We start from the raw sequence: 27,422 nt of genomic DNA on the forward strand, positions 1-27,422 counted from the left end.
GTGTGGGTTGGACTAGATGGTGCTTATAGTCCACTCCAACTCTAAAATTCTGTGATTCTCATGAGTGGTAGGAACAGAAACCATTTTTTCTATGCTTAAGGAGACAATTCTAAAGATTGATCACCATCTCAAGAATCCATGTCCCAAGCACAATAATCCCATTTACTTTAATTGGGCACCCTATTCGAAATAACAGAACCATACTCCATCAGTATAAGTAAATTTATTTCTATGGCAGAAGTGGTTGTCTCAACAATAGAAAAATAACACTATTTGCAGAGTCAGGAAGTACAAATATACCTGTACACATATAACCTATGTATGTGTAACCTATGGCATATGTTCTAGTTTTACACATCAGCAAGCCACTCTGGATTTCATAAGGAGCAAATACACAGCCAGTCAAGTTCTCTCAATGTGTGAGATGAATTAAGTGCTAGGCTTCAGTTGTACAAAACAGAAAATACAAAAGATCTAGTTGAAAGATGTTTCCATTTTCTCTTCTCCTCCCTTTTTTTTTTTCTAAAGTGAATGTAGTGCTCATGAAAGGTGCTAAATTGATCAATGGAAGACTTCAATTCCCAGAACCAGCCCAGGAAGCAATAGCTCTACACCCTAACCCACCAACAGTGGTTGGAGCAGGGTTTATGACCTGAGCATGGAGGAAGCACCTCCAGTATTAAGGAGAGGGTTTTCTCCAATTTAAATAAATCCTTAGTTTCTGTGACTAGTGCCAATAGAGTGGATGAAACAAATATTATTCCTTGGAGTGGGGCATAAGGAAGAAATCCATTTTGTCTTAAAAAGTATGCCCCTCCCCACAACTCCATTTTTTAAAAGCCTAAAAATTGCCACAGGATTTAAACTCATGTACAACTGCAAAATTTCTATCATGCTCACCCATTTACTTGTTCAAGTTTTTTGTTAACATAGAGAAGATAGTTTTTTGTAGGACTCAAGAAGAAAGGGGACTAATTCTGCAGCTGTGTCTACACAGGTTTGATACTGACAAAAATATCCAAAGTCATCAGGATAAATTGAACAGTCTTCAAATATGATTTATTTTAGGTAAATCCCTAACAATTCCTGAACTGCTAAGTCTTAAATGGCTGTTTATGAACTGAAGTGTGTGTGAGGGAAAAAGGATTATTATCATTCAATACACTATAAGATAACTACGCATTTCTACATATTTAATATTTAATGTTTTGGTCATTTAAATAACCAATGTGAATTTATTTCACCTGTCTGTAGTTTTAGGAGCAAAGTTAATATAATATTGAAATTATACAATTAGCTTAAACATGAAGGTGCTTATGAATCCTGGACACATATCACACAACATTCTATGTAACATTACTGAATGGAAGAGAATAGCACATTCATTTTTCCTATCGTGAAAAAGCTATATCACATAAAATATGTACTACTTAAGTCACAATGAATTATTGCCTACCACATTTTTTTTTAAATTTTAAATACACTGACAGAAAAACAGCTAAAAAAAAAAAAAGCAACTATCTTGTTGCTACTTGATTTAGAGAAATCCTACCTATGACTTATAAACTTTTACAGGAAGCTATCCGTTATTTATGGAAACTTAGAAAATTCATTTCAAGTGTCCCTCCCTCTGAATACGAAGCCGTTCTTTTTCTATCTGTAAGCGTTCCTTTTCAATCTGAAGCTTCTCAGATTCAAACTTCAAAAACTGCAACCTATCTTTTTCCAGTTGCAAGCGTTCTTTCTCAAGTTTCAATTTCTCAGTCTCTAAATCCAGAGGCTGCAGAATGTTTTTTTCTGCTTGGCCAAGATCATTTTCCAAAGCAGGTTTCTCCAAATGGACAACCTGTAACCTCAATTTTTCTCTTTCAATTTGCAGACGCTCTTTTTCTACTTGGAGTCTTTCATGCTCCATGTCTAAATGCCATAACCGTTCCTTTTCGATTTGTAGGCGTTCTTTTTCTATCTGTAACCTTTCTGCCTCGATATCTAGACGTTGCTTTTCTATCTCTAGCTTCTGTTTCTCCAAGGTTATAAGTAAATAGGAATCATCATAGGTAGATTGAGGCTGTATTGAAGAAAGAGTACCAAATTCTTTGATGTGGGGGAAATCATCAAGCTCGTTTTCCCTCTTAGAATCTGGTACCACAGAAGATAACATTGCTTCCTCCTCCTCCTCCATTTCAAACTGCAAGAAAAAAAAAAAAAAAAAAAGAGGACTTTTTAAAGCATTTATTTGCAACTTCAGCAAAAGCACTTTAATTCCCAACACTGTTTAAAATCTGGAATGCTTAGCCAAACAAAATAAAACTGCATTCTAAAATTCCCTAGAAGTCAAAGCATACACATCCATCTCATTTTTTAAAAAGCTGTAATGAAAACCTCAAGACTACTATAGGAAACATGTTTCTGTGAATATATAAAGGTATTTGTGCATACATATATACATACATACACATATATTCTTCTCAAGTCAAGGAAGGACTACACGTTAGCACTACACACAAAATTAAGCTAGCCACTTACTTCAAAATGCTGTGGACCCTTCACTTCCTCTTCTTCTTCTTCCTCTTTGACATCTGTTAAGGAGTCACCTGCTTCCTTGAAATCAGCTGTATTTTGCCAATCCAAATTTGACTCATTTGGAAATAAAATCTTTTCATCCAACTCTTCGGTAATAGAGTCATTGAAATCTGGTGATGAAATGGGATAGCCAGAGCCCACTAGCTTTATGTTCGCCTTCAACCATTTCCTCTTCATAAGTGCTCGCCAGTCAAGGTAGCGCCTTTTCACCTCAGTCCCGGTTCTTTGTTCTCCTTCTCCCACAGCATTCACACACTCAGCAATCTCTTCCCAAGCCTTCCGTTTCATCTCATTAATTGTTGTATTGAGCTGCTTGGAAAAGATGATATCTTTCCGCTTACTAATTTCTTTCAAAAGAGTCTGAGTTTCTTGAACACTAAAATTGCTTTTCCTTTTTCTTTTCAACTGCTTCATTTTTCCAACTTGAATACAATTTTTACTGTCAATGTAAAAGTATTGAATGATGCCTAGAAATTTCAGGGACCAAAGACAATCCCTAGTTGGCACTTTGTTTTAAAATTATAGTTCTCTACTCAGCTAGAAGTATAGATTGGATCCTAAAGGGGAAAAGAATAAATAGAAAAAAAAAAAAAAAACAATCAAAAAACCCAAATCAATTTCCAATTCATGTGGTGCATACTTCACTTAATAAACTTTGTTCAAAAACAAAGAATCATTACGCCAAACTGTCCACTGAGAAGAGAAAGAAACACTGTATTTTTTTAATACTTCAATTTACAGTGTAATTTTAGGGGTATACTGGAAGTTACAATGGGAGGAGTTACTAGCAGTGGGTAGCCTTGGCCTTGGAATTAGGAAGGTGTGCTGTGTACTACTGACTTTGTGACCCAGGATTATTCATTTAACTTCTCAGTGACCCAGATAACTCCTTAGATTTTAAATTGTAGATCTGGCAGAATCGATCTGCAACATGCAAGAAAATTTCCTCACCAGAAGTTCCCTTTATCAACAAAAGCACAAGTCTAATCCTTCCTCCATTCTTACCCTGCCCTCAGGCTCCATCAGAGAAAACAAACCTGAAAACTTAATTTCACATAGAATAAATTTTGAACAACTATCACTGTATTTAGGCTAAAATGATACTATAAACCTCAAAGTCCTCTTTAGTACTGTGGTGTTTTTTCAGAAAATGAATGGCCAAAAAACAATAAGAAAAATCTTAAACCACCAATAGAAACTAACATAACACTACACATTTAGTTACACTAAGGTTTCTTATTTACTGAACACTTTCCTCACAGTAGTCTTATAATGATGATGGTACAAGCATTTTCATTCCCATTTTTACAAATTATTAAAACACTGAATCCCTAACTCCCCTATGATCACATGGTTAAGTAAATAGTAGAGCTATACCTTAAATCCAGATTTTCTGATTCCAATTCCAGACTTCTTTCTAAGACTTTCTCTAACAATGGGCTATTTGCCTAAAAATCAAGGTTTTTTTTTGTTTTTTTTTTTTTAGTTCCTGAGTTGTGACTTGCTCATAGCCAAACTGCAAGTATGTGTCAGAAGTACACTCGAGTCAACCTAATTCCAACACTGGACCTATATCTACTAAATCACATTGCATTCATGGCTCACTAAAAGTTTTTAAAACCAACATAAAAAATTTGATGAGTATAAAAAATAAATGAGTTATAAAAGAGATAACTCACCTTTTGATCAAATGCTCACTCCTATACTAAAGATCAGTGATTCCATTTGAATTCCTATCCCCTTTTCTTCCCACCAAAATATATTCATATATCTATATATCTACCTAGATAGATACACACATTATACATATCCACATATATTTGCATATATATGCGTATTTCATATGTGGATGTAAAAAGATATAAACATACATATAGCTCATATACACTGTAACATACATATACATATATTGCTATATATGTTATATGTGTATATTCAATAATTCTTGATGTCTTTAGTTTTCTAACAATTTGATTTTGACTTCCTTCTCTTTTCTCCTTGTAAGGTCCCTAACACAAACATATAATTGTGCTTTATCTTCATAAATCATTAAAGTGACTTGCAACTGCTTTTCTTTTGAAAATTTCACAACAGTCTTAAATCTTAAAACAGGACAAGGGATCAACGATATAGGAAAACAAATGACGTTAAAAACAGTGTTGTTAAAATGCATTTCACAATGTAATATGGGACAAAAATCCTTAATATAAACTCTTAACAATGGGTAGATTCTTTTTCAAGTACATCACTAAAGGATGAAAGAAAGGTTTTCCTCAAGTTTCTAGGGCAATTCATTGTTCTAATGGAGAAAAAGGTAAATAGTAAGAGGTCAAATTCATTACTACTGGTTTTATTTTCACCCTGTACAATTTACAAAGTAAAAACAAAGTTAGAGGTCTTAAACTACGTACTATGCCTTTTGTACCCAGGATATTTGGAGTAAGCAAGAATGAAAGCTAGGTGGCACAGTGAATACAGTTCCATGCCTGGAGTAATAAAAACTCATTTTCCTAAGTTCAAATCTGGTCTCAGAGGCTTACTAGCTGTGTGACTCTGAGCAAGTCATTTAACCCTGTTTGCTGCAATTTCTTCATTTGTAAAATAATCTGGAGAAGGAAAAGACAAACAGCTCTGATTTTTGTGCTATGCCAGCAAATCAAATCTCTAATCTGTAATTCCTCTCATATTGTACTGTTTAACGGAAGTAGAATATGAGCCCCCTTGGGGACAAAAACCATCTTATTCTTGTCTCTTTATATCTCCAAAACTAGCATAGTGCCACATACTTGGTGATATGTTTTTTGAACTGACCTGGAAAATTCATACATAAACACACACACACACTCACACACACATACATATACTATAGATTAAATAAATATGTATTATTTTTCAACTGTATAAAGATGTTATTGTAATGCAAATTCATTTAAAAGCATTACTGAATTCATAGTAGCTTTAAATAATTTAATATTTTCAAAGAATCAGAATTGGGAGGACCCTCAGACCTTCTAGTCCAAATCTTGGACATGATTTCCTGAACATGAATTCCCTTTACAATAATCCTACTTATTAAACTGTTTGGACCTATTTAATAACTTTAACTGTTAGGTATTTCTTTTGGCTACCAGTACCAGAAAAAAAATTCTGAGGCAAAGTAATGAAAGCCAAGAAAGTTTGGGAACCTCTGGCTTAGTCAAGTAAAAAAAAATTTTTTTAAAGTTTAAAATATTTCTTAAGTAATAATTTTAAAGCATTTTTTTACTGTATCACTCTTTAAGTCAAAACTTTGGAATCTAAATACCAAAACATCATTAAAGGGTGTCATGATTTAAAATAAAAGCAGATGACAAGATTTGAACTATCAAGTAGATAGGTTTTTATAACTTTTGTGTTTTTTATAACATTCTATAATAAGTAACTGAAGGACAGTTAAATGGTGCAGTGGATAGAACACCAACCCTGGAATCAAGAAAACCTGAGTTGAAATCCAACCTCAGACATTTAACACTTCTTAACTGCGTGATCCTGGGCGAGTCACTTAAACCCAATTGCAAAGAGAAAAGAAGGGAAGAGGAAGAGGAAGAGGAAGAGGAAGAGGAAAAGGAGAGGAGAGGAGAAACTATTGGCTGTTAGTATCCATGTTTTCTGCTGTTATTTTAAAAATATTTTTCTTCCTAGAATGTTTGAGCTAAAGTAATAGGATGAAGATTAGAAACAAAAAATAAAATCTATAATGTCTAAACCACTAGATAACACCCTAATTTTGTAGATGAGGAGAAACTGAAATGTTAAGAGATTGTTTCACTTTTTATTTAAAATCATACTACTCAAGCTAACAGCTTTCCAAACGTACATTACAGAGCAATTATGAACCAGCCACTGAGGAATGAGCAAGATGATTTAACAAACTCATCTATAATTTCTAGGACTATGAAATATAAAACAAAACTGCACCAACAACATTTTGAATTAGCCAGACATTTTAGGAACACCAAATTCTTCATTATTTGTGAAAGAAAAAAAAATTGGTAAAAACAGATTATCGTATAAAAAGCTTTAAGCAACCTCCTCCCATTATGTTTGTTACTGCTAAATATATTACTATCCATTCTACTGCTCTATGCCACCTAAAACAGATGCCAAACTTGAAGTATTCAAAGTAGAACAGGAAAAATGAATAAAGGGCTGGAATTAAAACCAAGGATAACATGTGCCCTAGGCAATCAGAGGAATAACAGTAGCAGGGATAGCAACAAACAAACAAAACCCCAAATATGAGGTTCTGGAAAGGTACAAGGATTCATCTTGAAGAATCTCAGTGTTAGTTGTTAGGCAAGATTGTAAGGAATTAATAATTAGTGTTGAGGAAATTTTTCCTGATATTAAAGGTGGCCAAAGACTAGAAAACTGTTATCAAGGCAGGTTAAACTATTCTTTTCTGAAAGTTTTTGTTTGTTTGTTTGTTTGTTTTTTAAATGTAGAGGACAAGAGTTAAAGATCACATTATGATGTGTTCATTGGGGAGTGGGAAGGAATATAGGAGTTACTTGATACAGGTCAAAATCAACCAAGCTTAACCATATCTCAGAATTATTTTGCCAGCATGGCAGGTGCTATTTTGCATAAAGGAGGGCTTTTGCTTTGTTGAAGTTAGTCTCTTTTACATGCTATGGTGTCTCTCCAAATCCATCCCAAGTGTAAAAAGTAGGGACCTTGGAGGAAGGAACACAAACCCAGGAGGTTATTAGATCCTAAAAACTAAAATGGCTTTCTTTTCTTTCTTTTTTTTTTAAATTCAAATATTTACTAGTTACCTGTTTAATAGTACTGAGCTACTACATCCCATGCAATTTATATAAGGCACAGTCCCTGCCTCAAAGAGTTTACAATCTAGGAATTGGCTGAGACAAATAACTATAACATAAAACAATACACAAGTGAAAAGGTAGCCCAAAGTATGAATTCCATTGGGGAGAAAAATTGTTGAAAGAAGAGGGCATTAGTGATGATAAAGTAAGTTATTATAAAATGGCTTTCTGACCATAGTTTAGGTGAGAATTGAGGGGGGAGAAGGAAAAAAAAAATCGGGGAAACAGTAATTCAGTTTAGAGAAATAGTTAACAGATGAGATTTAAGCTAAAATCAGAGTAAGCACATTCTTGACCAAGGTTCTATAATTTCCAGTGTTGTCTAATTAATAAGTTTGAAGGAAGCTTCATATTCATCTTATGAGAAGCTATTCTGAGTAGTCTAATTGAGACAGTTGAACTAAATTTCATAGCTACTGAATGAGGATAACAACTGGGAAGACCCATTGTGGAATTTCTCAACACCTAAGAGATGGAGAGATTCCAATAGATGGAGGATGAATTTGCAAATTGCTCTGGCAATAATACATACAGCTGAGTACAGAAGCAAAAAAAAAAAAAAAAAAAAAAAAAAAAAAAAAAAGCCAGAAACAAAAAACAATAAAGACAATAATTATTGTCCATCATTCCCAGGAGAAGCTTACCACCTACCCATGGCACATTCCAGTAAATAATGGGATCACCTATAAAACTAATGAAAAAAGTTGTAACCCCAGCATCCTTAGGAAGTATTATTTCAGCGTATCCTAGGTGATCAGTCTTGGAGATTAGCTTGAAATAGAGAAACATTCCTGAAACAAAGTAATTCCTAAAAGAGAGAAGTGAAGACTGATACCTGTCAGAGAGGATGATAAAGTGATAGCTGATGGAAAACAGTAGAGATTGTTACCTGGTGTTGAATGAGCCTGGCAGAGCAGTGTGATTATACCATTAGTAGCCTTTCGATTGCACAAGAAATACTTCTACTTTTATTTTAATAAACTCTCTATTACAAAAGACATTAGATTCTTATTTGAGGACTTAAGAGTCATTTGCTGAGTGCTTACTATGTCAAACATTATTCCAAGCACAGGAGACAAAATAGAAAATATTTATGATATAGATCCATACAGGATTCTTTCATGCATACATATGTACATCTTCAAGTATTTCTATATGTGGCTATCTATGTATGTATAAAGATACAGAAGGTTTAAGTTGGCACAGTCTCAAAATAAGGGAATGGATAATTTCTGGCTCCTTCAGCTCTTCCAAATAGTGAGTTTTGTTTTGTTTTGTTTTTATTGTTGGTATTTTCTATAATAAAACTACTCCTAACAATTCTCTCTGCCCTTGATTTCCTTCTCCTCTTTTAAATTTGCTGATATCTGTCAATAAGCATACTATTCTAATACTATGTTTCTCCAGTTTAGTATATATTAACAGATGTCAAATCCTTATGGAAAAACTTAGAATAATATTCCACTATTACTACTAATTTCAAAAGATTTTTGTAATGTTTTATTTTTATTTCCAGGTTCTAACAATTTCCCTTGTTTTGTTGTTCTTATGTGGTTAATACCATTTTGAAAAATTCTCCTATTGTACTCTCTTTATTCTAAGCATTGATGTGGAATAACTATCTTCTGAATTGCAATGAGGCACTATTGGAATGGACAGTATGGAATGGAATCAATAAGAACTACAGATTCAGAAAGGTAGAAAATGAACACTTTGGGAATAAAGATCTGGTTTTACCAAAAAAAAAAAAAAGTATGTAGTATACTAATACTAATGCAGAAAATGAACCATAAGAAAACTTCCCAAAATGAACTATCTTTTATGAACTCTAAGAGATGTTTAAGGTTAAAACCAAAATCAACTAAGTCAGGAAATTATTTGACAAGCTTCTGTACCCTGATTCCTACACTGATGCCTATACTGACATTTACTATTACCAAAAGTATAGTGTCTACTTGTGGACATTTAATATATATAGTGTCTACTTGTGGACATCTTATGTATATATATTAATTTAATATAATTAATTTATAAACTTAATTTAATATAATTAATAAAATAATATAATTTAATAATTATATATATACATATATAATTTTAATCTTACTATGATAAACCAAAGCTGGTAGGAGCTTAGCTAATCCAACATTTTACATAAAAACATCAAAATGGATAAATAAAACAATTCTTACAACCCTCAAGATCTATCATTGAAAATAAGCAATTTTAACATAAAAGTTATTCCTATATTATCCAATTTACGGAGTGGTTCTCAGTAACCCCATAATTACCTTTTTTACATTCCTCATAGCCACAAGAGACCCTGAAACAAAACTGTTTTGATAGTGTATTCCCCTCTATTTTATGGTAACTCTTGCCATGAGAGCTAAGTTCCTATTTTAGTTCCTGAAAAGCAGAATCCAAAGTCTCTTATTTGTTTTTTATGATCCCTGACAATGCACACCTCACAGCAGTCTGCTATATGTACATACATTATTAATAACTCTTTTGTGGCAAGGAATTGGAATCTCTTTTCAGCAGCAAATCTTCCTTTGGAAGAAAAGGAAAGGATTTGTCCCCCAGTGCCAATTGCAGATACCAGCAATACCCCTCCATAAGTCAATTTAGTGGGGTCAATTTACAAAACCCACATTCTGTTAATTTTTTTTAAATGGTTGCACATCTCTCCAAAGTATAAAGAAAGACAGAGATGGAAAAATAAAGTCAAAACCCTTGTATGAATGTGAGTACAGAAAACCTATTGCCAGATTTGTTCATTTGGAATTGGCATAGGAACTAAAACTAATTTAAATGGAAGAAAACATATCAGAAACTACTGAGCCACTTGGCATTTCAAACTGGATGTCTTATAGGGAACTCAAACATAGTATGTTAAAAACAGAACTCTCACTATCTTTTCCCAACAATCCACTCCTCTTTCAAACTTATTTCCATCAAGGTATCACTATACCTCTACTCACCTAAAATTACAATTTGAGTTATTCTCAACTCCTCATGTTCCATCAATCCAAATATATAAACAATTGCCAAGGCTTGTCCATTTTATTACCCAACCTGCCTTACATAATAATCCCCTTCTTTCCACTCAGTCACTACCCAAGCTCAAATCTTCATTATCATTAATGACTTGAAATACTGAAATAGACCTAATTGATATCCCTGACTCAAATCTCTCTCCTGTCCTGTCCCCTATCTTCCATATTGCTGCAGTATATTCCTAAAGTACACGTCTGACGACTTTGTCATTCTAAAACATGATAAACTTTAATTATTCCTTAGCAGCCCTACTGTAGAATATGAATATTTTGGTTTGGCCTTTTATAATCTGGTTCCAAGATTATCTTTCCAGTTGAATTATACATGACTCCCTTTTATATGTTTTTTTCTCCTAGCTAAAATGACTTTCTTGTTGTTTCTTGCAAATATCATTTGGTTTCTAATCTCTGTTCCCTTGCACAGTCTCTGCCAACAAGCCAGTCAACAGACAAAAGAAAAATGAGATCCAAGGAAACTAGAAGGCAGAGATGAGTGAAGATCAAATTCCAGGTACAGGGAACAGTCAGTGGAAATGCCAGGAGTTGGAAGACTGAATGTTGCATAAATAACAGCAAGAAAGCTAGTGTCAATGGATTGTGGGATAAGTAAGAATATAAAAATGTATGGGTTTTGAAAAGATGGGCTAGAGCAGGTTAGTAATTTTCATAGCTGAGTGAAGGGCAAACTGGGGTAGGCTTAGGTTTGCTGCTGACAGACCCAACAGCAGATTTATCTGCAATCCTGATAGACAAACTGTGGAAGTGATAAGGGCCTGCAGCAAGGTGGGATTAGTGGCAGGGGAGAAAAGAAGGAGAATTCAAAAGAAGCAAAGGTAAAATTAACAGTCTCACTGTTGGGTAGCTGAGAGAGCTAAAGCAACTCCATTTTGTCTACAATCTATCTTTTCTCTGTATTATAATCCCCACGCCGTTTTCACCCTTCCTTTCTGCTGAAACAGCAAATATCCAGAATGGTCTTAACTACTAAAGAGAGCAAACCTGAAAAAGAACCTTTCCTGTTACTAGTCTCAGCAACAGGCCCTATCCAATAAAAGGTCCCTTTACATCCCCTACTCCTACCCTGTAAAACCCCAGAAATAAGCTTAGTCCAATAAAAAAATACCCTATACTCTCCAGACTAAAATGAATTCGCCTTCAGTGTAAAATGAAATCTGCAGAAGCTCTGTCCTTTTGTTCTTTTGGTATGGGTGGGACTCCCACTTTGCCAACTTCAATAAACGCCTGTTGCTTTTTAAATTTCTGGTTCTAATTTATTCTGGTCTCAACAATTTTATCCACACCACCCTCCCCCATGCCAATAATGCAGTCCCTACTCACTATATCCCAGAATCTCTAATTTCCTTCAAAATTCAAGTATGCTACATGAAGCTTTTTCTGATTCTTTAGTAATGCCCCATCCCACCCATTCCCTTGAAATCCTTTGCATATATATATGTGTCATATATACTTTTATATGTATACTGTTTATATGTAATAAACTCCTTGAGGGCAGAGACTAATATTTTTCTCTTTATATTCCTAGCTCCTAGCCTAGCATCAGCCTGACAATAAATGGATTATTGTTTGATAATAATACCAAAAAATCAACATAGAGTATGTATGGTAATCAACACATGACCTAGTAGATAAATCCTAGGTTATTACCAGAAGCAAAATGTGGATAATTGACCTATTTATTTAAAAAAAAAAAAACTATTAAGCACCAGAGACAAGATTTGAAGCCAGAGCTTGACTCTACATCCAGATACCCAATAAACTATTCTGCCGCTATCCCAGAAAATAAACATTACAAAATCCAGCAGATCTGATACAAACTGAGGATGAATAACCATTTTGAGCAAAATTAATTACTGTACTGACAAAGTCTACTGATTATAATTACCTAAGCAGTATCTAAAACAATGAGACCAATAAATAGAAAATCAAACGAATAACATTAGTCTTTTTTTTAAGTAACAGAAAAGCATTTCATTCCTGACAGGACATTTGTTACACACCACAGTGAAACTTCCTGTCCCTCCTTTCTTAGGGTTATAAAACATAGTTATTAAAACTGGTTTCTTGAAGTGTTTTTAATTTTTATCACTTGAATGAATTCAGGATTTCTCCACAATATGGGTATGTTCTCCAATCCTCCAAGACATCCTTGTCTTCCTATAAATCCTCCAAACAATTACCCAAATATGGATACTTTTTTTTTTTTTTAACATTGGAGACCAGACCAGGACTGAGCTATATATTTGTTATCCCTTGCTTAAGTTCATATCACTTATAGATATTAAACAACTGACATACATAGCATTTCAAATTATATCGAAACTAACCTAACAATGTTATTGTAGTAAGAGTACTGGAAGAATTATTTCCACTTTACATATATTTAAATAAATCTGACAAGGTTAGATGTTTTGTTTCGCTAGGAAGTATCAGTGCTAGTTTTTCAATCTAGGCATCTCTTGACTTGAGAAAGTCCACAAGAAAAGGCAACACTCATTCTTATATATTATGTTTTATACTAAATAGTAATGTTTTAAGTAAAATAGCAAATAAGCTATCTAACCAGAAAAGAGTGAAAAGTGATAGTGATGCTTATATGACATCACTAATGGGTTGGATACATTAAAAAAAATTTAATTACAAGCCAAAGAAGGAAATCTAGGATACAGCTAATATACTAGCAGCATACTATACCTATGTGGGAAATTCCTGTAGCAAACAGATTAGTCTGTCAATGAGCCATTAGCTTTAGTCTTATTCTTTTCAAACAAGGCTGACTATGAGATGAAGTAGAGTCCTGATTATTTGAATGAGGTGTATACAGGGTGTCCAAATCTATGATTCATCACTGTAGGAAATTAACAATGTAGATCTAAATTAAAAACTATTATGCAACTTTACTGTCAGAAAGTTATATGTGTCACACTGAAAGGCTAAAAGATTTGCTCTCCAGGTCACAAAGCCATTAAGTGCCAAAGGCAGGACTTGAACTCAAGTCTTCCTGATCCCAAGGCTATTAATCTAACCATTGACATGATGTTTCTCATTATCAAGGATGTTAATTCTAGGGTATAGGACAATCTTAATTTTTACATTTTGAGAAAGATTCTTGGTCATGTGGTGCACTAAAATAACTCAAATGGATCTGTGAACAATACTTCCAATAGCATAGATTTACAAGACATCCATACTTGTTCACCCTTTGAGTTTTTTGTCCAAATTTATCCATAAGTTTGCCACAGTGGGTTCACCCAATGTGCTGGGAATCTTCTTTGTTTGCTCATGACATTTCCAGGATGACAGTAGAGCAAATAGGCTATTCATTGGTTGACCCTCATCCTTATCACTTGTTCAATATATCTTTGTTCAAGAGGTGATACTTGCTTCGAGCAATTAATAGAATTTTTGTAGGTGAAGATTGGAACAATGGAAAGCACAGGGTGGGGAAGAATCCAAGCTTACAGAATAGCAGGGGCAAAATATATTGGAAAAATATAGTATGATGTTAAAAAATGAACATAATTGCTTAAGTAAAATTTGGTTGGAGGCAAAATAGTGACAGTTCAAACTAATTTGTGGCCAGACTGTGGAAGACATACATGATAATAATTTCATTTTTTAAAAATACTTAAGACGTCTTTAGTCAGTTGCCCAAGACTAAGGTCCATCAATGTTCACATTTCTTAAAATTCAAATATTTTATCTCATTCTGCCAGCAATGAGTTCAAAGTACTAAAAATTCAAAAACCTCAGTTCATATAAATCATCAGACTTTCCAACAGAAATGTAAAACATAACCCCTGAATAATTTACTAAGAGTTGTTCAAATCTGTGGACTTGATCTAATATATATACTGCATATCTTGTTGTTCTTTGTATTCAAATTTAAATGGAGACAGAATTGCTGCTAAGTATGGCAATACTTACTACACATTTTTAAATTTTATTTTCTGATTTGTCAAGTACTTACCATTTGCAGAACCCGATGACATCTCAGCCTCCTCAAAGTTTTGGCCCAGAACCTTTGAAGAAAAATATCTAATCTGCTCCCTAATGCAACATTGGAAGCTTGGCTATGAGCCTCAACCATTATGTGAAATTCTGCTTTGGTACATTTATCCTATCTAACCAGTTTGATTATTCCCTTCCAGTTCTCTTCCTAATAATTGGCTAGCTAAGATTCAGCCACTGAGTCCCTTCCTTGCCTACCAATTTTTTAAAATATGAAAAGATGAAAGACTTTTGAGTACAGCATTAATATGCCACTAATGTGTTTTTAAATTCTAATACCTAATTGAAAAGGGAATCAGTATTTTCTGCCTCTGCTTCCCCAATAACTACTTTCTTATCCCTACCCTTTCCCCCCCCAAAAAAAACCAAGAAATTACTCTGACATGTCTTCAAAGTTACAAATGATAGCAAAGAATTATTTACCATTGTCCCTTACAGAAATATTCCCTAGCAAAGTGACTTCATTTTTTCTGAAGGGTGAATAAAAAAGCACTGGAACCTTCACTTTGGGTCAGTTTTTGGAGGTACAATTACTTGAAAATGAAGAATGGACAGTTGAAAGAATTCGATGATTTGAAGAAACGGCAGGAAATTCTGGCTGGTAACATTTCTTCAAAAGATTTATAAAAGGCATTGGTTAAGCTACAGCTACAAAAAAATAACTACAAATGTTAAATCCAGGAGAAAAAAACACACCAAAATAAACAGACTAATAAGTAATTTTTGCTCACTCCTGTATTCTTACATAAGATTAATTTCAATGAAGGGAAAAAATGGTGCAGTTTATGGTCACTGAAACTTGAGGTACTGGCCCAATGATATAAGGGAGATTGTCTGGAAAAGGGAGAAGTAGGGGTGTTATGGCATCAGGTTTTCTCAGCAGAATTTCTAACTGGAAACAATTTAATCCCTGGCCAGGCTGCTGGCTGGGATGAATTCCGTTGGACTGAAGCAGTGAAGCAGGAGAGAAGACATTTGCGTCCAGTTTTGGTTTTAGGTTTTTTTCTTTTTTTCATTTTTTTGGGGAGGGGGAGGGGATATTGTTGTTTTTGTTTGTAGAGGATTGATTACAAGGCCAAAGGAAAGAGCAGTTTGGAGTATCGGGAACCTGGTGCATGAGCAGAGAGCCGACATTGGATAATAAAGCACAAAGTCGGGCTTAAAGAGGGAAGAAATATTGCAGGTCACCCTTAGAGATGAGGACGGTGATTTGCCCGGATACTGCCAAGGGCAGAGACTTCATACACATCTTCTGCCAACCACTTTCCGCTAGTTACCCGCCGTTATTAAGCGTAGGAAGGAATTGTCTGGTTTTCCAGGCAGCTAGGATTTCCTCCCATCCCCCCTTCCGAAGCTGCCCCTCCTCCACACCCCTCCTCCGCCTCCTGGCCTTTTTTTCTCCGCTGGGAGGAGATGAATGGGGCTCTGAGTGTTTCACTGGCGCTTTGCACCACCTCTCACACAGCCTCAGGGCCGGCTGATGAAAGGGCTAGGAACAGGATCACGGCCGAGCCCGGGCGGAAGACCCCGGTTCTCCCTCCCAGAGAGATTATGACTCCCAGAGACTGAGATCCCCCCTCCCCCCTCTCTCTCTGCGGCGAGGTTACCCTCCATTTGGAGAGGAGGAGCTCCGCGGCCATGCACAGCGCATGAAGCACGGGCTGGGACTAGGGCTGGGGCTTGGGCTGCCGCCTCACCTGCTAAGCAAAGCCGCGCCCCTCCCCGGCCTCCACCTGCACGGCAAAAATTTCCCCCTTGCGGGAAACACTCACCTGCAGCCCCACCTGCACCTCCGGAACTTCTCCACCAAGAAAATAAATAAATTATGCCACCTCTTTCCTCTCCTACACAGCCGCCTTTTGCCCGCCTCGCTCTACCTTTCCAGGGTCTCTATAGGTGAAGACCACTGCCACTCAGGCGATGTCGTTAAGCCATTGGTTCACAAAGATCTGTCATTCTGGCTGATCTGCCCGCCCCAAAGTTAGCGTCACAATGGGAATCGAACTCACAAACTGGTCCCCGGGTTCCTTCTCAGGAATGCTGCAGCACCAGAATTCGTTATTGCCACTTCTGCGCTCTCTCTTTGGTGCACGCCGCTGTCCATCACGGAAGCTCTCGACGGGGATTGGTCCCCTGCGATCTCCAAATCTGTTGGGTTTAAACGAGGTAAAGGCAGCCAAGTGTCTCCTATGACCCGGCTCTTTGCTGAGGAGGGAAGGAAAAGTGGGCCTGGATATATCTCTGGGTAAAACTGGAGGGGGAGACAAACCTCAGAATAAAAGAAAGGAACCTAGAGGTGAACCCAAAGGAAAAGGCCGTGACCATGGTCTCAAGTCCTATATACCTTTATTGGAATGGAACGTCTATATTTGAATCCATTAGGGAAGGAATCTTTATCCAGTCTCCATAAAATAAATGGAGAAGGACATAGTTCTTCCTACTTCAGTTTATTCAGTGTTGCTTTTACAAGATCTCTCTTTGCCTTTCATTAGAGCTGCTGACCTTGCTGAATGAGACTTTTGCACGATCAAAATTAATAAATTTTTCTAAAAATATATTGAGGATAAAAGGTTTATTTAATTTCTTAAGGCTTTAATGAATTTAAACTTTTAAACTCTCCAACAGATCTTTCACGAATACCTACGTGCATGAACAGTATTCAATCATTCTTGTAATAAAAAAAAAGAATAAGGGCATGAGATCTTTTCTATTTTAAATAATGAGTCACTAATGAGCTTTCCTAGATGCAAATTTTCTAGCCTGACAGCTTCTGAGAGGAAATATTTAAGTTAGTTCAGGTCATTGACAAACGAGTTCTAGAGGTGTCAAACATAGGACCAAGGCTGGCACCCAGACTTAAATGTAATTGGGAAATATTTAATAAATAAAAATACATTAGATTAACATTACATAATGTTGGCATGTCAGTTTCTGAGTCTATATGCCTGCCATAGCAGGGATTCTTATTAATGGTTTAGTGGTCCCAATTTCTATTTGATACCATTGACAAATGTACTCTAAGATCAACTATGACCCAGTTCAGTTCTTTGAATTACTGTGATCAATACCACAGGCTCAACAACAAACTGACTAGAATATCCTGTCAGCATAGAAACCTATTGCCCTTCGCCTTGGGAGCCAAGGAATGCTATGGAATTAACTTCAGAAAGCAAATAGTGAAAAAAGGCAATTTCTAGTTTGAAATGTCCAATAAGTAGTTGGTGATGAGAGAAACTCTGAAGAGAGATTTTAAAATGATTAAGTGGATCTGAGAATCATCTGCATAGAGATGATAATTAAATCAAGGGGAGCAGATAAAATCGCCAAGAATAGAGGAATCGGGACAGATACTAGAGGAACCACCATGCTTTGTGGGCATGACCTGGAGGATAATCCAGCAAAAGATACAAAGAAACAATCAGACAAGAAGAGAGAGAGCACTTTAAAACTAGATGTCAAAATTTAGAGTGGAGAGAGTATTAAGGGAAAAAAATGACCAAAAGTATCTAAGGTTAGTAAAACATTGAGAAGGATAATGATAAAAAAGCAATCATTAGATTTGGTGATTTAGAGATCATTAGTGACTTCCAAGAGAACAGTTTTGATTGAATGATGAGGTCAAGAAAACATACTGCAGAAGGGTCAGTGAGATAGCCAGGTGTGATGTTCATATGCCTGTAGTCCTTGCTACTAGAGTCTCTGAGGCTGGTAGATTGGACTTCAGGAATTCAAAAGAAGAAAAAGCAGTTCAGGTATCTCTACTAATTCCAGTGCCAATATGGTGAACTTTTAGAAGTTGGGAGTCACCAAGATGTCTAAACAAGGATGAACCAGCCCAGGTCTGAAACAGAGGTTACTAAATCTGCATTATAATCAGTAGTACAGTCAGACTCATGAGTAGCTGCTAACCTTTCAGGTTGGGCTAGATAAGAGACAATCAAAAAATAAAAGAAGTGAGAAAAATGGAAGGTCCAGTTTTAGAAAGCTTTCTTAAAGAGTTTAACCATGAAAGAAAAGAAAATTGATAGCTAGTAGAAGTGAAATGATTAAGTGAGTTTTTGTTTTATTTTTAGGTTGAAGGTGGTATGTGCATGTTTTTAGACAGCTGGGAAATAGCCAATAGATAGGGAAGAAATTTAATATCAGTGAGAAAATAGGGATAATAGAGAAAGTAAGCTATGGGAAAATATAGGAGAGAATTGAATTAAGGAAACATATACAGGTGTTTGCCTTAGCAAGGAAAAGAGACATCCTTTAAGGAGGGCTAGAATCTTCAGCCTCTCACAGAGGTAAAAAAAATATATATATATATATGAAAAGACATCTTCCTGATGTGAGACAAAGAGAAGGAGCTGATTTCAGTGAATGACTTTATTCTTTTTTTTCAATGAAATGTGAGACAAGATTGTCAGCTGCAAGGAATGGGCTGTATATACAATGAATGGCTTGAAAAAGAATGAAAAATTTTGGAAAACAGATATTAATTTGATTAAGGAGAAAGTAAAAGGATTGCTTTGCCACAAGGAGTATCCAATAAAAATTATGTAACAAATTTGTAATAGGTCCAGTCAACATAGTTTAGTGATTTTCTCTATCTCCTTTCACCAGCATATAAAAGGCCGTGGGATGGTGAGAGTAGGAAAGTTGAGGGTTGATTAGCCTTATTAGTGATAGGACTTATTGTCAAGAGACTTGAATTTGGAGCAAAGTATAGAGTTTTCCTGATTAAAAATATTATCGTCAATAAGGGAGTGATAGGCTGAGAAAGAACTTAAACAACAGGTGGAACAGTATTAGGGATCATAAGACAAAGTAAAAAGTAAAATGATCAAGATTATGATATGATAAAGGAATTTTGCATAAGTTGAACATCTGTGTAAGATTGCTACCTTTTTGGGTCTTGCTGAAGTAGAGTAAAACAAAAGGTTATAGGAAATGAGTACATTGAAAAATTGGGGAAATGTGTCTTTGAGGGAGTAGTAGTGTATCTGTTGATGTCCTCTAGTATGAAGGTAGGTGTTGGGATTGAGAGAGAGACTGCAAGCCAGGAATTGAATGCACTGACAAAGAAAGCGAGAGTATCCTAAGGATTGGTGGTTAGTAGTTACTAGAATAAGATTTCTGCTTAGGCAAAGTGACTCAGGAATCCATACTATTAGCAAAAGAGGAATATTTACTGGGAAGTGTTAGTCTTAGGAAATGTATTGAAAGTAATCCTAAATTTGAGAATTCAAAGAATACACATTCTTAAATAAAAAGGGAATTTCCTGAACTATGTTGCCTCTTGGAGAACGAAAAATTCTGAACACACCAAAAAAAAAATAATTTTTAGTTTGAAGAAAACTCTGTGAAACAATCTGAGAAAATTCAGTTTCTCCCAAAACATGATGAAATAAAATCTGGGAAGTATATTTCAGTACATTTATTTTATGATAAAATTGCAAAGTAGAGGCAAAGTAGAGATTACTAGAATCAAAAGGAGGATTTTCAGAGAGAAGCCACAGGTTTAAATCTACTTTTAGTATAGCAGAAATGTCCTGAAACACACTCTAGCTAGCTTTCTAGAACCCATTTTTAAATTTTCATTGAGCATTGACACTCAAATGGCCAGGGCTTTAAAAATCATGTTTTGATTTATTATTTTATTGATTGTCTAGACTTAAGAAAGCATTAATAATACAGAATAACTTTTTTAAAAGTATGTTAATCTTAAAAGTGTTTTATATAATTTTCCTCTTATCTCCCCATAATCCTTTATTTACTACTAGCATCCTCTGAAGAGTATCCATTATAGCTAGGAGGCTATTGATATATGAACTGTTCATATATCAATGAATATTGATTCAAAAATCATATGAGAATACTTATTAATGAGAAATGTGGAATATAATACATGAAAAAACAAAGGGATATGGGTTGCACCCATACAAACATTTTATACAATCAAGCATAGCTAACGATGCTCTTCAGATCCCAGCACATCTATTACTTAGTGGAAAAAAAAAAAAAATCCTTGGGATTTGGATTAAGTGAATTGACCAGAGCCACCAAAGCTAGGACATTTAGCCAAGTTGAAATTTGAAACTTCCTGACAAGGTATAGCACCCTATATATTATAGCAGACTGTCTTTTAATAAAATAATAATAAAAAAGATCTGAAAAAAGAACATTTAAAAATTAAGTTTATTAGACCTTTAGCAATTGAGTGAAGATATTAAAGGTTATATTTATTTTTCATCTCAGGGCACCTAGAAAGAATTGATAAATAAATGTAGAAAAATTGATTTCATACTTTGTTACTGAATTGTTTCAGTTATATCCCACTCCTGGTTACACCATTTGGTTTTTGGTTTTATTTTTGTCAGTCAATGAAGTTAATTGATTTGCCCAGGGTCACATAAATTAAAAATGTCATGTCTCCTCCTTACTTCAGGACTAGTGCTCTATCCACTATGCCCTCTAGCTGCCTCCAATTTGAGGTTTTCTTGGCAAAGATACTGCAGTATTTTACTATTTTCTTCTCCAGATTATTTTACAGATGAGGAACTGAGACAAACAATATTAAAGAGACTTGCCCAAGGTCACACACCCCTGCATACCCCCCACATATACATATAACTATATATATAATATATATATACCTACAACACACATACATATAACTGTATACATACATACATACCTATATGTAAACAATACACATATACATATATACACATATGCAGATGTGATCTAAAACAATACTAATATGGCTGACAATGTAGATTTCTCTCTTGATTGAATTTTTAAGTTTGATTTTGTTTGGAATCAATGATTACTAGTGCCACTTTTTTTCTTATTGTATTTGTGTATGTCTCTTATTTCCTATATTAACTTTTCTGCTTTAATTTTTCTTCTTAACTTGCCTAGCTATCACTTTACCTCCCTACCTCTTTTATGTATCCTTCTCATCTTCTCCTACTTTTCCCTCGATCTTTCTCCCTTTCCTATTAACCTATACATCTTGTTCTCCTGCTATAAATCTACACACCTTTTTATATCCTGTTAGAATTTTTACAATGTGCTAAGTCACTGGAATTGATAGAAACAATAATTATCTAATTTAGCATGGTACTTAACAGTTCTCTAGTTCACTAATGTATTTAGTACTTATTAGAGTCCTACAAGATTCACACCTTTAAGAGAGCATATATAAGCTAGGAGCCTCAACCAGGATTGAGTCCGGGACATTTAGAAGTCATTTCTTCTTCCATCTTTGTGCTGGCTGGAGATATTCAGAGGAAGCTAGAAGTAGAAACTGGCAGAGGCAAAGGACTAACGGCAAGAGCTCTCAGAACCAAAGCAAGAGATAGGCCTCTAAGAAAGCTAACTGAGCCCCAGGAAGGAGACAAGACTTAAAAGGAAACAATAAAGGATTTGGACTTTAATACCGGGCTGCATTTGGGGAGATTACTGACTGCCTTCAGAAGCCCCCCAAGAAACCTGCTCCCAGAGAATATAACATTTTAGAGAAGAACATTGCAATATTTCACATTATCCTTTTCTCTCCCCTCTTCATTTCTATATAGATTTTTGAATGTGTATAGATGTATGTATGTATGTATTGTTCTCAATTTATCCCATTCTCAATGTGAGTAGGCTTTCAAAACTACCAACCCTACTCTCCTAACTAATTCCTCTGTGTTACTTCATGCTCTTGCACCTCAGTTACAAAGCATAACTGTTTTTACCTTTCCCCACATAATTTGGTTTTTAGAGTCACATCATACTTTTCTCTACTCTAGTCTTTCTTTTGAACTCCCCAATTACTGATATCAATTTTAGACATGATTCATATTTTCAAGTAGAAAACAGTTTGTCATTTGATCCCTTGAAATTAGTCTTGGATGTTGGCTCTTAAATGTTCAATTTTCTGTTGAGTTCAGTTTGCTTGCGACAAAATCCTGAAAATTTTCAAGTTAATTGACTTCATTTTTTTGTTGTTGGTCATAGACCTAGTTGTTTTAATTGTTGATATATAATATTCTAGAACCTGTGGTCTTTTACTATAGCTACTAATAAATCCTGCACAATTCTAATTATTAGCTCTAGCATATTTGAATTGTTTTTAGTTGTTTGTTTCTTGAAAAATTTTCTCTTTGATCTCAGAATTCAGAAATTTAGCAATAATGTTTAGCAATAGTGTTTTTCTTGTAGGATTCCTTTGAGGTAGTTATTGGTGAATTTTTTTCTATTTCTACTTTCCCCCTTATTCTATCATTTCAGGACAATTTTTTTTGATTGTTTCTTGCAATATGGTGTTAAGGTTTTCTTTTTGGTCACAGCTTTGGTCATAGTTCAATTATTCTTATGTTTTTTTCTTATGTTCTTTTCTTATTCTTTTTTCTTCTTGATCTATTCTCTAAATCTGTTGTTTTTCTTATGTTTCACATTCTCTTCTATTTTTTTCTCATTCTTTGTATTTTGTTTTATTTCTTGATTTCCTATAGCTTCACTGCCTTTCCCTTGCCAAATTCCAATTTTCAAAAAATGGTTTTCTTCTTTAAGACTTTGAATCTCCCTTTGTAGTTGGTTGACTTTCTTTTCATAATCTTCTTAAATGGTTTTATTTTTATTTATTTTAGTTTTTCTTCAATTTCTCTCATTTAGTTCTTAAAGTCTTTTTTGAGTTCATCTATAGATTCTTTCTGAGTAGGTGGCCATTTTATGTAACTCTTTGGAATAAGAGAAACTTTTTTACTTCAGTGTCCTCCTCTGAAGATGAATCTGTCTTAAGATTGGGTTCTTTCTCCTTTGCCTAATCTTTTTTTTTTTTTTTTTTAATGAAAATTTAATAGTGTAACCACTTTTAATCCTGGGAAGGTAAAGATACCTTCCATGTCTTCTTCCCTCACTCTTTGCCTCCCTATCTGCCCATCCCTCCTCCCTTAAATTTTGTTATAGATTTTGGAAGGTACTATATCCTTCATGGCATATATATAGTGTTGCCTGTTTAACCCATTCTTGATATGAGTAGGTTTTCGGAACTACAAGCCCTCCTTCCCTCTTTGGTGACTATTCTTCTATTACACCTATTATTGTTTTTAGCTTAACTCTGCCAATCTTTTTTTTAAGCTATCCTATTGTTAATGTAAATCTTAAACATACAATACACATTTACCATATTAAAAAAAATTGTTCATATTTAAAGAATTTGTTTATGTTGAATTCCTTGAAATTGATCTTTGATATTGGCTCCTATATGTTAAATTTTCTGTTAAGTTTGATTTGGTTGATAGAAAGTTCTGAAAATCTGTAACTTCATGTAATGCCCATTTTTTCTCATCCAATATTACAGATAATTTTCTAGATATGGTATTTTTGGCCTTAGACCTAGTTCTTTTGATTGATAGCATATATGATTCCAGGACCTATGTGTTTTTTTTGTTTTGTTTTGTTTTGTTTTTTGGAGCTGCTGATAAATTCTGTAATCCTAATTGTAGTAACAGTATTTTTTAATGTTTCTTATAAAAATTTCTATTTGATCTAGGGGTTTCTAAATTTGACGATAATATTCCTAAGTTTTCCACAAAGTATCTCATTGAGGTGGTTGATCAGTGGATTTTTTTTTTCTATTTCTACTTTCCCCTCATGTTTTATCACTCCAGAACAATTTTCTTGGATCATTTCCTGCATTATAGTGTTAAGGTTCTCTTTTTGGTCACAACTTTCAGGCAGTAGTCCAATTATTCTTAAATTTTCTTTTCTTAATCTGTTCTTCATAGCTGCCATTTTTCTTTTAAGATATGTCTCTCATAGTTTCCCTGGCTACATCTTGCCCAATTTTAATTTTCAAAGAATTATTTTCATCTTTGAGACTCTATATCTCCATTTCTAGTTGGTTAACTTTTTTTTTCATAATCTTCATATTTTTCTTGGATTTAAAAAAATTTCTTCAGTGTCTCTCTTTTGATTTTTAAATCTTGTTTAAATTCTTCTAAATTTTCTCTAGGCTGGGAGCCATTTTACTTTATTCTTTGGGATAGAAGCATTTTTTACTTCAGTGTCCTACTCTGAAGATGAATCCTGGTCTTCCCTGTTCCCAGGGTATGTTTCTATGGTAAGGTTCTTTCTTCTTTGACTGTTTGTTTCTTTTTTAATAAGAGATATTACTGTAAGAACCTTTAATCATTGGGTGGAGAATGGTGCCTCAAGCTTCCCTTCACCTCTCCACTCTGACCAGGAACCCCACACTAAGAGCTTCACCCTTCTGTAAGTGCCCATAGCCAGCAGCATCCCTGTCCTGCTGTTTTTGCACTTTCTGGGTACTAACTAGTTCCTTCTTGCCCAGAGCCAAGTCTCAGCAGTACAGTGAGGTTTGGCTACTCTACTCAGCCAAGGATCTCTCAATCTTCACAGACTCAAATCCCAACTTGGAAGACAGTCTGGGAGGTGAAAGCCTCTGTCGTTCTTGATAAGGCTCTAATCATACCTAGTATGGTCAGAGGTGCCCTACTTGGTGTTTCTGCCTATATATTTATTCTATGTTTACAAATGGACTTAAAGAACCCAATGTTAGAAATAGAATTTGAGCAATAAACTCCCAAAGAAACAAAGTCTATTCCAGATGAATTTAGCTACATATTCTATTATACATCTCCAAAAGTAAATAATATACATACTATAAACTGTTATGAGGAATAAATAAGGCAACTTATCAAACTTTTTCTATGAGATAAATGTAGTTCTGTTACCCAAACTAGTGAGTCATAAAGCAGAGAAAAATAACTCATTATCACTGATGAATATTGATGCAAAAAAGTAAACAAAATAATAACAAAAAGACTATAGCAACATATCCAAAAAATATTCATTAAGATCAAATTATGTTTATGCTATTAATGTAAATGATTTAACATTAGAAAAACTTTTAACCTAGTTAATTGTATTGATCACAAAACACCATTTAATAGAATTGTTCCTTACCTGCACCCCAATTAAGGTAATTATAGAAGGCCTACAAATCTCTTTTTTATTAATCAATCTATCTGTAAACAAGGCTTGAATAAGATCTCAAACATCTGGGAAAGAATGAAGTACTTTGATCATTAAGTGAAAATTCAGGAGTATGTTGGGACCAGATAGGACTCCATTAAATTAGCCATATCTCAATAACAAAGTTTGCTAGGCCTTTAAAAATTTACTCAATATCCTTTTCTTCCCTTTATCTTAAAATATACCACCGGAAATATGGAAAATAATTACATTCTGCATTCCCACATAATTAATTTATGATAATTCACTTAAATCCCTGGAAAAAACAACACTGGCCAGTGGCTAATAGGCCTCCAACTTAACTTATATATAAATAGATCTTTTTTTAACCTTTTTCTTAATTATAGTTATTTTTAATATACATTGCTTTATGAATCATGTTGGGAGAGAAAAATCAGAGCAAAAGGGAAAAACCCTAGGAGAAATTAAAAAAAAAAAAAAAAACAGAAAAAAGAAGTGAATATAGCATGTGAATATAGCAAGGAGATTTACAATATCCTTAATTCTTTTTCTAGATGCAGATGGCATTTTTCTGCCCAAAGTCTAGTGGGATTGCTTTGGATCACTGAACCACTGAGAAGAACCAACTTTTTCATAGTTGATAGTTGATCATCACACATTCTTTTTTTTCCCCCTGAGGCTGTTGGTGTTAAGTGACTTGCCAGGGTCACACAGCTAAGAAGTGTTAAGTGATTAAGATTTGAAATCAGATCCTCCTGACTTCAGGGCTGGTACTCTGCCATTGCACCAAATAGCGGCCTCCAATCATCACACATTCTTGCTGTTATTGTGTACAATGTATTCCTGATTCCGCTTGTTTCACTCAGCACCAGTTCATGTAAATCATTCCAGGCCTTTCCATAATCAGCTTGTAATTAATTTTTAATAGAACAATAATATTCATTACCTTCATATACCACAACGTGTTCAGCCATTCCCCAATTGATGGATATCTGTTCTTTTCCCAATTCTTTACTATCACAAAAAGAGCTGCTACAAACATTTTTGCACATGTGGGTCCTTTTCCCTCCTTTATAATTCCCTTGGGATACAGACCCAGTAATGGCACTGCTGGATTAAAGGATATGCCCAGTTTTAAAACTGTTTGGGTATAATTCCAGGTTGTGGTCCAGAATGGTTGGATCATTTCACAACTCCATCCATGATGTGTTAATGTCCTAGTTTTCCCACATCCCTACAAACTATCTTTTCCTGTCATCTTAGACAATCAGAGAGGTATGAGCTAGTACCTCAGAGTTGTTTTAATTTGCATTCTCTAATCAATATTTATTTAAAGCATTTTTTTCATATAACCATAAATGGCTTTAATTTTGTCATCTGAAAATTGTTCATTTCTTTTGACCATTTATCAATTGGGGAATAACTTGTATGCTTATAAGTTTGACACAGTTCTTTATTTTAGAAATAAGACTTTTATCAGAAACACTGGCTATAAAGATTTTTTCCCAGCTTTGTATTTTACTTTTAATGTTGTTTCTGTTGGTTTTGTTTGTACAAAACCTTTTTAATCAAAGTTGTTCATTTTGCCTTTCATAATGTGTTCTAGCTCTTCTTTGGTCATAAATTCCTCCCTTCTTCAGAGACCTGATAGGTAAACTATCCCTTCCTCTCCTAATTTGTTTATGATATCATCCATTATGCCTAAATCAAGTATCCATTTTAACCTTATTTTGGTATGAGGTGTGAGATGTAGGTCTATGCTGAGTTTTTGACATATTATTTTCCAGTTTTCCTAGCAACTTTTGTCAAATAATGAGTTCTTATTCTAGAAGTTGGAGTTTGGAGGCTTATCAAATACTAGATTGCTAGAGGCCTTGATTATTGTGTC

The 27,422-nt window shown here is 34.6% G+C and overlaps 1 protein-coding gene across 3 annotated transcripts; it reads right to left on the bottom strand.

Annotated features, from left to right (window-relative positions):
* Positions 1-208: 208 nt before the first annotated feature.
* Positions 209-16,501, bottom strand: MSANTD4 (Myb/SANT DNA binding domain containing 4 with coiled-coils). 3 transcript variants are annotated; one of them, XM_051986914.1, is made up of 3 exons: positions 16,312-16,501; positions 2,527-3,140; positions 209-2,188 (listed from the first exon to the last, which is right to left on the bottom strand). In XM_051986914.1, the coding sequence occupies exons 2-3, from the start codon at positions 2,995-2,997 to the stop codon at positions 1,610-1,612; spliced, it is 1,050 nt and encodes a 349-aa protein (XP_051842874.1). In that variant the 5' UTR covers positions 2,998-3,140; positions 16,312-16,501; the 3' UTR covers positions 209-1,609. The 3 variants fall into 3 exon arrangements, with proteins under 3 accessions (XP_051842874.1, XP_051842875.1, XP_051842876.1); XM_051986915.1 differs by lacking the exon at positions 16,312-16,501 and adding an exon at positions 14,499-14,849; XM_051986916.1 differs by lacking the exon at positions 16,312-16,501 and having other exon boundaries at positions 2,527-5,524.
* Between the last annotated feature and the right edge of the window lie 10,921 nt (positions 16,502-27,422).

This window comes from Antechinus flavipes, chromosome 3 (assembly GCF_016432865.1).
Source record: "Antechinus flavipes isolate AdamAnt ecotype Samford, QLD, Australia chromosome 3, AdamAnt_v2, whole genome shotgun sequence".
In the NCBI taxonomy this organism is placed as follows: domain Eukaryota; kingdom Metazoa; phylum Chordata; class Mammalia; order Dasyuromorphia; family Dasyuridae; genus Antechinus; species Antechinus flavipes.